At 40.0% G+C, this 13,000-nt stretch overlaps 1 protein-coding gene across 2 annotated transcripts in view; it reads right to left on the minus strand.

The window, feature by feature from the left end:
- The window catches only part of ANK3 (ankyrin 3), a 299,184-nt gene that overhangs the window by 108,862 nt on the left and 177,322 nt on the right, over positions 1-13,000 (minus strand). For both annotated transcript variants that reach the window (XM_065639540.1, XM_065639541.1), the window contains exons 9-10: positions 5,339-5,437; positions 629-826 (exon numbers count right to left, since the gene is read on the minus strand). In XM_065639540.1, the coding sequence (XP_065495612.1) occupies positions 629-826; positions 5,339-5,437 (297 nt within the window). The remainder of the gene's footprint in view (positions 1-628; positions 827-5,338; positions 5,438-13,000) is intronic.

The following is a 13,000-nucleotide window of genomic DNA, read 5'->3' on the forward strand; positions in this document are numbered from 1 at the left end:
ACAGTTATTAAAGAACAAATCAAAAAGACATTTTAAAAACAATGGATTGCAAGTATAATTTTGAACGAAATGCATTAATGCATTCAGTTTCTACACAGTTTAAATACACTAAGTTTTTGTTGCTGGAGTTGTTTTTAAAGTAGAAAAGCATATGATTCCATTGACATAATTATAAAATATCACTGATTTTTGTTATGTAACTCATTCCTACATTTTACTGTTTCACAGATTTGAGAGCTAATAAAAATTCTCTCAGTTTTAAGCATTGCTGATTATTTTCTCTTTGCAAACATTGAGAAAATGAGAATTGTCTCCATACTAAAAACTGCAGCAGTTACATCTACAGCTACCTCATGTATTCAGATCATAACAAGCTACCAGGAGGCAAAACTGCCCTAGTTACACTAGAAATTCATAAATCACTGTTGACTGTCTGTAAGCAAAGGTCTACTCTGATTACATGATACATTATTAACACTTTGAACATTGAGCATCCTCTCTTGGGCTGCAACAATACAGCGAATCCTCACCGTCAGCCATCAGCAGGCAGAAAATAACTCTCAAATAAGTCTCACTGCAACTTTGGAAGAAATGTTCAGCTGTGAATAGTAACCCATGGTGTACTCACCAGTGCTTTGGCATTAGGATTAGCTTTCTTGTCCAAGAGAACCTTGGCAACTTTGTAGTGGCCACAGTGGGCGGCAACATGCAGCGCAGTCAGATAGTCATTAGTGACGTCATCTACAGGCACGTTGTGCTGAATCAGGAGCTGAACACAGTTTAGATGATCTCCTTGTGTTGCCATGTGCAACGGAGACAAACCATTCTGTGAATGAAAAGATGAAACATTGATGGGTTATAGGCTGCTTAGAGAAATCAAACTCCTGCATGTTGTTCTTAAAGCATTTGTTGTATGAAGGATTCTACAAGCCCAGAGAGCACCCAAATTAAACTTAACATGTTCAGTGTAACAAGAGGGTTCTCACTCCAGCAAAAGCCACATGGAATTTGCAGGTTGTTTGGTTAGTTTGCAGGCAGCTCTATGTTAAAGAAACAGTCATACCATACCAGCAATGCTCTAAACGTAGCCTATTTCAGCCAGCATAGCTCAGATAAGTTGCTTGAGTTACATGAAGAACAGCACTTTGTGACTTCTGATACTTGCTGATTCTAAAAGCTGCATTAAACTCACCACTCTAATGTAGCCTGCATGTACCAGATAGGTGAGAGCAGGTCAGAGCACCACTCAGCAATCACTACAACCTTCCCTCATCACTAGTATTTTCCTGAATTTCTGTTGTACGCGACTTACACCACATTACACACCTGTGGAGACCATTCTTTCCAGCCAACATTGGTACAACTGCGAAAGTTTCAAGTGTAACTGGGCTAAAAAAATTTGAATGAGACCACTGTGATATGCCCTACCGGTGGCAGTGGTAAAGCTCTGTTTCATCGAGGAAACACCTGATGGAGATTCAAGTTTAGGAACAAATTTTTATCAAAAATTGTTTCTTGCACTGCTTACAATAGTTAATCAACAAGTTGCCAACATGTATTACATTTCCAGAGTAAAAACACAAGACAAATAATCCTCAGAACTTTAAAGGACTGACCCTATTTCATGACAAAAGATTAAAAAATATGCCAGAACGAAAGGTCTTGTTAGCAGAGGTACGTGAGTAAACCTCAACACACTTTTTTTTTTTTTTTTTAAACTTAGTCCTTCTCTAATGCCAAAATTAGTTTCAATTGCAGGAGCTATTCTGGTAACACATAATAGTATATAATCTATAAATGACTGACAGTACACAAGGTTTTCCATCATGGAGCAACTGAAACTCTTGCTCACAGATGCAGTGCCCCCCTGTGGCCGCTGTCAGCAAAGGCAAAGTAGCAACGTAAAATCAGCTGAGATCTCAGGCTTTCTGAAACAGATGATTCCCTTCCTCTCCCTTCCCGTGGCCATATCATAACACTAATGACAAACATTCAAAATAAAGGTAGAAATACAGAGTGAAATAATTTTTAGAAGTGATATGGAAGAAGGATGGTGAAAGCAAACATGCTAAATCTGTCAGAATTTAAAAGCAGTTTACGTTCAGTGCTGAGAAGCAGACATTCTTGGACACAGTTATATCTTTCAAGTGAGATTATCTCATGGGCATCTCACTTGTGATTTATGTTGGCTTGGATAAGCTTCTGTCCCATTCCCAAAGGCTACTACAGCAATTATCTGCATGGAAGCTTCATATTAGCAATGCATTTTAAATGTTTTCACTGTCTTCTAGCATAATTAAACAGTAGAATAAAAAAGGACTAATTTCCCTCAGTCACCAAGCCCTCCTGATAACAGTTTATAACTAATGATGCTTTTTAGGTGATAGTAATGAAACTTCATACACTGTTCTGTTCTATTTTTATAATAAAGATCCTTCAGGTAAAAAGTGTCATTCTTAACAATGACAGCCAATAAACCACACTTACTAGTGGAGTAAGAAATGGAAAAGATGGCATGGGACCCCCTCATAGGAGAGACTTGTATGAATGAGGCTGACATTGATGGAAAAGAAGGGAAAAAGCAGAGCAGCCACATATCAATTTGGGAAAACCAGCAGGATGCTTGATAAAAATCTGTCAGGGCTGAGAAAAGGGCAGCAACTAGCCAGACTTTACACAAAAGAACAAGAGACAAGACTAGATGCTAAAGAATTTAATGAAGACAAAACATCATAGGAATATTGTCTTTTGTTGTAACCTAAGCCAGGCTTGCTCTTAATTCATTACAGTAGAAGATAATCTGTGATCTTAGACAAGTCATTTAATTATTCAATGCCTCTGTCTTCCCACTTTTAATATAGAAATATTACATATAACAATGTTTTCCTGTCCCATATCCATGTCGTGAGAGACAATCCATCAGGGACTGTAAGAAGTGATTGATACTCCAAGATGAAACCACTATAAGCACTGTTATATTACTATTTCTCTGAAGATTACCAAGAAAAAAACAAAAAAACCCAAAAAATAAAAACAAACAAACAAAAAACCAAAACAAAACACAAAAAAACCCAAAACAAAACAAAAAAACCCCACAAACCAAAAATCAGAAGAGGACCACCGAGATGAAATAGAATATCAAATGCCTGACTGAGCGAACGTAAAATTCTCAGTGATACAAAGCTTATTTTGTAGCTGTGCCAAAGGACTTTAATCAGGGAAAGTGTCCTTAACTCAGGGGTGGGGATAGTGGGCTGGAGGAAAGAAAAAAAGAAAAGAAGCAAATAAGCCTAGAAAAACAGTAATTAAAAAAAGACAAAATTGAGGGACGGAGATGTCGTTTCTCACACAGAAGACCATTGACACGCTCAGGACCAGAATTCAGGTTTCCTTTTGCTTGTAGAAAACCCCAGATAATCCATTAGCTCATTGCTTCCCCTGAAAATAAATCTAAGGTTATTCCAGTGCAAGAAAGAGCCAGCACTACTCTAAACAATATCTAGCAGGAAACAGCTACCAAACTCCAGTCCCATTATTCTTCTGAGCTTCATATAACATGAGAGAATTTTGCGAAGTTCAAATTCTATCAAAGAAGTGTCCTATTTCAAATAATATATGGCTTAATTTGAAGAGCATGGAGCCACTTATTTTAGCAGAGGACAGTACTGTAGATTAGTGCCAAATGAATGGATTCATTAATGTCATTCAAAGGTACCGCTACTTCTTGGCTTACCTTCTGAAAACAACAGAATTAACACATCAGAGGGAAACTCAGGAAACTCTGCACTTTCTTCTATTCACTTTTTAACGTGTAACAGTTTTCTGCCTTCCAGAGAAGATCTGCCGTGTTGCTGAAAATGTCTACATAAGCTTCTGCAAGTCAACATCCAAAGTGTGTCTTTCAGCCTTAGTCTGTTTCAAAACCACTATTCCGTGTTCTTGTCTCCCTGATTTTGGCACTCTGGGCCAGTCTTTGTGAATCTCGTCAGGAAAAGGAACAAATTCAAACCCCACAGGCCTTGAACAGCAGATTAAGCTTAGAGGTGACACCTGACATACAAAACCCATGCGGCAAAGAAACGTAGCTCCTTAGGAGCGGCTCTCATTTATGATGGTGGAAACCAAAGCAATGGGGTTTACATTTTTTGTTTGTTTCTTTAAGTAATTAATTGAGCTACCAGAAAGCGTGGAAGAATCTTACTCCCTAGAGTATGAACGCTAGGCTCCGAGAGTAGCAGTGGTGTGGAGATGTGCCCCAGGGGGGTCCTGGACAGCCCCTTGCTGTCTCCCCCTGCTCCTGAAGTTTGCAAGTCAGGGTTGGGGAGTCCATGGAAATTCCACAAGCAAAGGAGGAGTGGATCCTGTCTATCAGATTACCCATGACAGCAGTTGCCAGTGACTCACTAAGCAAAGGAAAGCTGGTGCCAACCTCCCCAGACAAATGCTAAATATATTGCAGTAAGGAGAAAAAAAAAGGAAAGAAAGGAGAGGGAGGAGAAAAGCAGAATATAGAAGGGCGCTGAGACAGAATAGGACAGGATGACAAAGACAGAAAAGAAAAAACAGAAAGAAACAAGAAACGTTGTTGGAAATATATTGCTTACAGACTGAGAAAAAAAATGAAGTGGAAGGTTATATTGGGAAAGAACCTCAACAAACTACACAACCCAAATGTCAGTCCTGAAAAGGATAGTCATGGAATGCAGCGGTGCTACAAAACAGGCTGCTGCACTGAGATTTGAAATCAGCAATAGTGGCACAGCGAGACCGCTACCAGCAGAATCCTGGCAAGTGTGTGCTTGAAGGCCAACCCTTGGGTCTAAAGTAATCTGCACACCCTGGCACAGGTGACTGGAAATTCCCATGAAGAATTTTGCATGATAAACTGCAGAGACATAGAAAGTGGAGAAACTGGTAATCAGGCTAAGTCCTAGGGAAATATGAGCTCTCTGCAAAGAGAGATTGCTCTATTTTAATCTCTTATCGCTACTCTAGCCTTAGGGCAATTTGGTGCAAGCTGAGGATATGTTGTAATCATCATGTATTTATTCCAGGATAGATACAGAGATTCTCAGCTACTGAAATTTTGAGGGATAAAGTTACCATACATACCTCTTTGATTGGTACAGAAACCTCTTCTAGTGTATCTCAATTTAACACATTTAACATATGCACATGTGCGCTACATATGGCATTCACTTTGGAGATCTCCCACGCAGTTACTTTAAATAGTTATGATATAGGAAAGTTATTGTCAAACCCTTAAATAGACGAGACATGCAGAATCACATTTTTAAAAAGTACAAGGATTATCCCAGCGGAAAAAAGCACCAGTTACCTTGGTTTTGGAAAGAATAGGGGCACCACGGTCCAGCAGCATCTCTACAACCTGTTCATGTCCACTTCTTGCTCCACAGTGGAGAGGGGTCAACCCATCCTGTGGGACACAAGCATTAGAATTGATTAGTTTCAGACACAGTAAAATTCTGTGCACTTTTATAAAGACCTACCATGTCTTAAAAAAACCTGATTCATTCCTGCAGGATACTGCTTTTACACAAATGACCAGTTGAACCTGTTTATTCAAATGTATATTTTGGCTCTGATTTTCTAAAAATTAGTCATATCGAATTGGTGTTTTCTAAATAGTTATATCTAAATTGGTGTTTTTCTAAATAGTCATATCAAATTGGTACCCATGTAATGGGCTACTGCCAAGGCCCTCACTGTACATGTGGTAAACGCACATACAAGAAAAATATAAGGTACTTTTTGCCTGCATGCCTTTAAGAAAACTGTGTCTTCAATTTGTCAGTATGTATCAAACTCAACAGATAGTCCTTTCGTCTGAGAGGAAAAAGAAAAAAATCTTTCTTGCTTAGATTTCTCTTATTACACTGATTTTGACAGGTGTATAGGAGATGAGAAAACCATCTTAATCCCAGGTGATGAAGGTATGATGAATTAACTTCTGTCTTCTGTCATGTAGACCATGCTTGTGTGACTTCCAGCTGAATGACCAGTCTGGAGTCAGGGCATACTGTCAATACCTCTTTTAGTATAGTTTGCTTAAAAACAGTTATTATATTACAAATACATTTCTTAAATAAGAGAAAGACTCTTTTTAACATTAACAGAGTTATCCCAAACTGATTTGATTATTCTTTGACCTGTATCCTGTTTACAGTGGCTAAGTAACCTGTTGTACACAAATGCTATGATGAAAGATAACACGTATGTTTCGAGTAACTGTGAGTGAAATCACACGGAGATTTTCAATGCTGTATGACATAGTGCTTGTTACAAATAGTAATGTCACATTTTCAAGAAAAATAAGGAAGAAAAAAAATGTTTTCAGAATTCGTAAGAGCAAACCTTTGATTTGTCACAAGCTAAACAAATACGCAGAAGATACTGTCACACAGAAACAATATTGTATTTTCACTAAGTATGTCAAAAGAGGAGCCTTTATAAGAAAGGTTGAAACTAATAAACAAATGTCCTGTTTTAACCCCAGCTGGCAACTAAGCACCACACAGCCACTCACTCACTCCACCCCGGTGGGACAGCGGGGAGAATCAGAAGCATAAAAGTGAGAAAACTCCTGGGTTGAGATAAAGACAGTTTAATAGGTAAAGCAAAAACCATTCACGTGAGCAAAGCAAAACAAGGGATTCATTCACCACTTCCCATGGGCAGGCAGGTGTTCAGCCATCTCCAGGAAAGCCGGGCTCCATCATGAGTAACGGTTACTTGGGAAGAAAAACACCAGCACTCCAAACGTGCCCCCTTTCCTCCTTCTTCTTCCCCAGCTTTATATACTGCGCATCATGTCTTACGGTATGGAATATCCCCTTGGTCAGTTGGGGTCAGCTGTTCCAGCTGTGTCCTCTCCCAGCTCCTTGTGCCCCTCCAGCCCACCCGCTGGTAGGGGGTGTGAGAAGCAGAAAAGGCCTTGGCTCTGTGCAAGCGCTGCTCAGCAGTAACTAAAACATCCCTGTGTCACCAACACTGTTTCCAGCACAAATCCAAACCACAGCCCCATACTGCTGCTGAAGAAAATTAACTCTGTCCCAGCCAAAACCAGCACAAGAAGAAACATAAATATTTATTAGTTTTCCAAATACAAGTCATAAAGGAAGAGGTATTTTTTCCTTTTTTTTTTTTTTTTGCCGGTGTCTTCTGGCACTCCTAAAAACATATATATCATATTGTATAAAATATATGTCACATCATTTTTATAAAAAAAGATTATCTAAAATTCCTTCTCACACTTCCTGTGTTCACCAATTCATGCACATGTACTCCCTCTCTGTTTGTCTCTGTATGGTAGCAAGTACCATTAAGATACCTCCTTAAATATATTCTCCATGCATAATTACTATATTCTTGATAATTCCTAAAGCATTACACTCTACTGGAACATCAGCTTCAGGTCTGCAGTGTGTCAAGGGCAGCTGAGGAGAGGGAGATAGTGATTCAGGATGCTTTACACTCTTCTGCTGCTACTTTCTTGCCCTCTCCTGATAAGCCTATGAAAGGTAGCACAAAGAAATTTTTGTGATTAATTTTTTCTGCTAGTCTCATTTAAAACTTCTATGGTTCGCATTCTGCATATTTCTCCACTTAAAGCAAGGCACATGTTTTTGATGTAGATGAAGAAGACATTTTGGTTCAGACTTGGTCAGGACTCAGGGAGTCATTTATTCATGCAAGGTGAACATAGTTTGGCCCACTATGTTCTCACTGGCATCTCTGGAGACGATGCTGTTGTCATTTCTGCTTCTTTGTTGTTTCAGCCCATGAAGTACAGGGAAGGGCATCTTGTTAAAAATGATATACGTCAAATAAAGACATATTGTTCAAAACATGTAAGTAAATACAAAAAGAAGACTATATAAAAACTTGTGAATGGTACATTTACCAGCTAAAGTGCAAATGTTTTGCTTAGCTTCACAAGTGTTTAAAAAAGGTAATGCATGTTTCCCACACCAGTAGCGTCCACAGGCAAGGGCATATCAAATACTGAACAGAATGCAAAAAACTAATGTAAAAATATCACTCACACAAAAAAGCATGTATGGGAAAATAAAAGTCAGCAAAACTGGTAACTAGAAACCCTGTAGGCAGGGTCTGAAGATCATGTACATTAGATGTTCAGTCTTTTTACTTCCTATAATTATCATACTCTCCAGGTACATCAAAGAAAGATACTCAGGGAGATCAGGGACAAAACTGTAAATTAGGAAACATTTTCCAGATTTTATGTCTCCCAAATCATTTCACAAACGTACCATGGGTAGTACATAACATGTCGACAGAGAGCGAGACACATATGATCATCTTCATCCGCTACACTAGACCCTTAAAAACTACTTTGGTGCTTGCCAGAGCACAGAGCCCCAACCCGTTTACGCTGCCCGTGCCTGCCCGGCTGTGCCTGCGGCTGACGGGCTTCCCGTGGCACAGGAGGTGGCAGGCGGTCATGCTTGCCCAGTGAGAGCTCATTTGAGTCCACACAGCATCCGCCACCACCAGATGCATCACACGGCGTGACACAACTTCACAATGTAACGTAGGTGCTTGTTGGGACAGCCAGTCTGTAGCTATTGTTAAGATGATGTCAGGACTCCCACTGTAAAGAGCAAATACACTCGGCTGACAGCTCATTTAGCTGCAGAGAATTTTTTTTTTTTTTTGGTATTCTGAAAAGACACCATCTATTCTCTTGGCTTGGTTAATTGCTATATGGCACTGAAAATCACAAAGAAATGTGCAGAGGCAATTTGAAACACAGGTCTTAGGAAGATTTCGTTTTAAAAAAAACAGAATCTGAGATTAAAAGAGACTGCTCTGAACTCAGCAAGACTTCACTGATTTTCTCAGGAGATTTCCTAGTTGCTTATTTACTGTTCATATAGACTCTACTACGTGAAGCGTAAAATGTATTACATGTATTAGGAAGAAAACTTGCCTTAATATGATAGTCTGCAATGGCTCAGAAAAACCATTACAAACGATTATGACAATAATCTGCAGATTAAGGACTCTCTAAGTATGCGCTGACATGATAAATCATATCATCTGTATTATCTATCCCTCCAGAGAGTCTGAGAGCAGCTCCAGAAAAGCCAGGAGGACAATAGGAGGAGTTCTGCTTAGGCACAAGCTTCCCACAGTGTTGCACACCAATCTCTGGGGCTGTTGCTCTTTCTTTATCATATATTTCAAACACACATGCACATCTCCAAAATAAAGGAGATCTAAGCACAGTTTCTGGTCCCTGTTGAGACTTGGACACCTCTATAGCTCCCTGACCTTGTTACGCTGAGGTCACAACTGGCTTGAGGTTATCAGATGACGGTGCAGGCAGTTGAGCCTCCCTGCTGCAGCATGTTTTGTCCTGCCACCACATCTGGCTGTAAGAGACTCCTGAGCAGGACGGGTAAGCTTGAACCAGCCTCCCTGTGCTCCCCAGCTACCCCTTCCCTGTCAATGCCCACCCAGGATTTCCCTCGCACAACGAGTTCTTCTGGGCTGTACTCCAAATCCATGGCAGCCTTGGTACCACATTGGTGAGCACCAGCTTCTAACCCAGTCTATGAGTGACAAAGTTAAGCACAACATTCAGTAAAACCTTTACTGTGATGCAAACATTCAGCAAGATCTTATCAGATCGAGGCAAATCCCAGAGCCGGTCCATGGCCTTGGCAGGAGCATGCCAGGCGCTCTGTTCCCCAGAGCCGCAGGCAGAAGCCATGATCCTCAGGGGAGGAATTACTGCTGCCTCCAGGGTTTATCATCCCCATTGCTGCTTGCTGGGTCCCCACGCTTGTGCTTCAGCCCAGACGGCTCTGCATCTCACGGTCCCTCCGTGCTCTAAGTCTCCTGAATTCTTCACTTCATTGGCACCATTGCAAATTGGCCCTTCGTACAATAGGGTAACAAATGAGGTTTGCTCCTCCTACACACACAAAATGCACTTATAGTGCCAAGACAATGTTATTCTTGTGGGTATTTTGTGTCTTAATACATGTGGTTTTTCTGGAGCAGCTTATGTATGATCTGATGTATCTTAAAAGAGGATATCCTGCATGTTTTATGCAGATAAGACTGCTGATCTGCTATTTAGCTGCAAAATCAGTAGAATTTAGATTATAAATACTTACTGTTAATCCAGGCTGAAACATGCTTTCTGTCTGCTTCACACACAAATTCACTTTGGCATATACAGTATTAGACAGCCAAAGTAAATCAAGCTAATTTATTCAACCTCTCTAATTAAACTTATTTTTAAAATTATTTTCTGGAAGACAAAGAAAAATAATTAGGGCAATATTCAGTAAACGTTTTACATGAGACATTAATAGGTCTTTGCTTAGAATGCTAGTTAAAAACCTGAACAACAAAAGCTGCCCTGGATGGACAAAAGTAGCACATAGTTCTTGAGGAGTACCCTTAAGAATTCAGTACAAAGCCCCAAGCTGCTAAACATCTCACACAAAAAAGGACAGAGAGAAAATAAACAGCTGGTTAAAATAAACAATGCAACATAAGCATGAACTAAAAGGAAAAATTAAAAAATGATGGCCGAGCCTCAAAATAGTTGTAAGATCATTTTTGGAAATAACCTCATATGCTCACACGTCATCTGAACCCCTCACTACAATTTGCAGGTGTGCAATAATACTTATGGTGCTCATCAAATCCTGGTCCTAATGAATACAGAGAAATTGGGAGCCTATGGATGACTTTTACAATAATTTAAACAGGATAAGGGTTTAGCCCTTCACATTAACCTTTTGTGCAGTACTTCAGCACTGCAGTTTCCAGGACCATCTGCCAGTAGCAAACGCAAATGCTCTTGATAATGACTAAGGAAAAGAAATAATTACCCCAACTTATTTAACACTCAGGAAAGGCTTTATATAAATTTATCTATAAAATGTTTGTGAAAAATAAAAATAGACATTACACGGAAAATATTTCCAGTACCCCATACAGAGAATGGATTGCAGGAACAAATCTCAAAACAACAGCTAAATAGCTAAATCTGTAACATCTAACAGGGTAGCGAATCCTGGCCCTGTTAGTGTTTGGTCAACACCACAAACCAGTATCTTCTGCATACTCATTTAAAGGTGAATTAAAGATCTGAAAAATTAGAAACAGGGGTGAAGGAATTTCTGCCTCTGAGCAGAAGAAACAAGCGATTTTCAAGATTTTTTGTCCTTTCACATGGGCACAGAACCTTTGCCATTCACCACCTTTAAGGAGGTATTTTATGTTCCATAACCAACATTTGCATTAAATAATATAATGGTATCCAAGATAAAAACTATTTTAATAAAACAAAAAAAATTCTACTCCTATCTTATTCACTAGAATTCTGCTCATCTCTTTAAAACCTCTTAAAAAAAAAAGAGAGAGGTCTTACACTTATAAATCTGATAATATAAGCCTTGTTTATTTTCACGTGCAAATCCCATTTGTGTATCAAGTTGTGTGTGTGTTCAGTACCCACACCTGCTCCTTGCAGAACACAAGGTTGGGCTTGGACTGGGCATCCGGGTGATTGATGGGCACGATTTGGTATACATATCAGAAAAGACAGCTTTGCCTGCTGTTTGCCTTTCTATACATTCAGTAGAGGTGATGTTGCTGCAAAAGGATATGACTGAAGCTTTTATCATCCTGCATTTTCATATGGCCATCCTATGTCTGGGACATTAAAAAAAGAATGATCTTTAAAAAAATGAAATGACTGCAAAGTTGACATACCTCAATTGTTCTGCCTCAGAATACAACACTGGGTCAGGCAGGAGTAACAACAGAGATTTAGCAGCAACACGTGTTGTAACAGCTCACAGCAATTAATCTTTTCTATTGGATATGAGAACTACGCAGACACTCCTGAAACACTGTCCTTTTTTCATCTAACGTCATGTTACTTTCAGCCTTCTATTGCTTCTCCTGTTGATTTGAAAATCCTTCCTGATCTACGCCAGCGATGCTCTTCCGTTTTCTCCATCACGCAGCTGTCTGCTGGGTGCAGCTAGTCTCCTCAGCAGAGCCACACGCCGCCCAGACCGCAGGCTGGTGAAGCCTTGCCAGGGTGAGTCAGTGCCATCGGGAGCAAAACTTCCACTTAGTCACTAACCTCCAGAAAATGATGCCTCTGGTAGTGCCAGGGAAGGGCAACGATGAGTGACACATGTACAGCACAAGCAGGAGAAGTAATACAAATCCCTACTGATTCATAGGGAGGATGGGTGTTTGGGGAAACAGGCAGTCTTCGGGGAAGCCAGAAAAAACAAACCACCACTTTGGGAACCGCACTCATCCGTTGCCTTTTGCCTCACTGGGAAGCCCTGCCAGACTCAGGAGCTCTTAATGCTTCTGCCCTCTTCCTGCATCCTGTTTCCACTCCAGACTGTATTTTTAGTTACATAAGTTATCTTAATGTCTGACTCTGGAGCATGTGATACAGAAAATGAAGCAGATCATGAATTTTCATAACAAAAAAAAAAGAGAACAAGCTGGACTCCAACTATTTAAAATAGAGGTCCCCAACTTTTTGGCTGCAGTCGGCCATATAAATTCTTGCAGAGAGGAAGCAAATAGTCCCTTGCCACGTCCCTTTCTCCCTGCTCTGACCAAACACTCATCTATCACGTCACCAAAATGTGGCCCACTCAGCCTGGCAGCCCCCATGTAGCGTGTAGGAGGCTGGTATTTTAGTCAAGAAATTATACCCACTGTTCACATTATCCATGAAAAGTCATCTCTTCCATATTCCCCCAATTAGAAAAAGCAGAAACATTTTACAAAGAAATCATGAGTGACTGCTAAAGGTAAAATGGAAGAAGAACCAAAGAAAAACATGTGGAGAGCGTGAAGAGGTGAGAATACAAATTGACCCAGTTTCTGAATTTCTTACAGAAATAAAAAATACAAATGTGCATCAACAAGCAGTGCAGGAAATCTCAGAGAGTGCTGA

Source organism: Caloenas nicobarica, chromosome 7, assembly GCF_036013445.1.
Source record: "Caloenas nicobarica isolate bCalNic1 chromosome 7, bCalNic1.hap1, whole genome shotgun sequence".
Classification (NCBI taxonomy): Eukaryota; Metazoa; Chordata; class Aves; order Columbiformes; family Columbidae; genus Caloenas; species Caloenas nicobarica.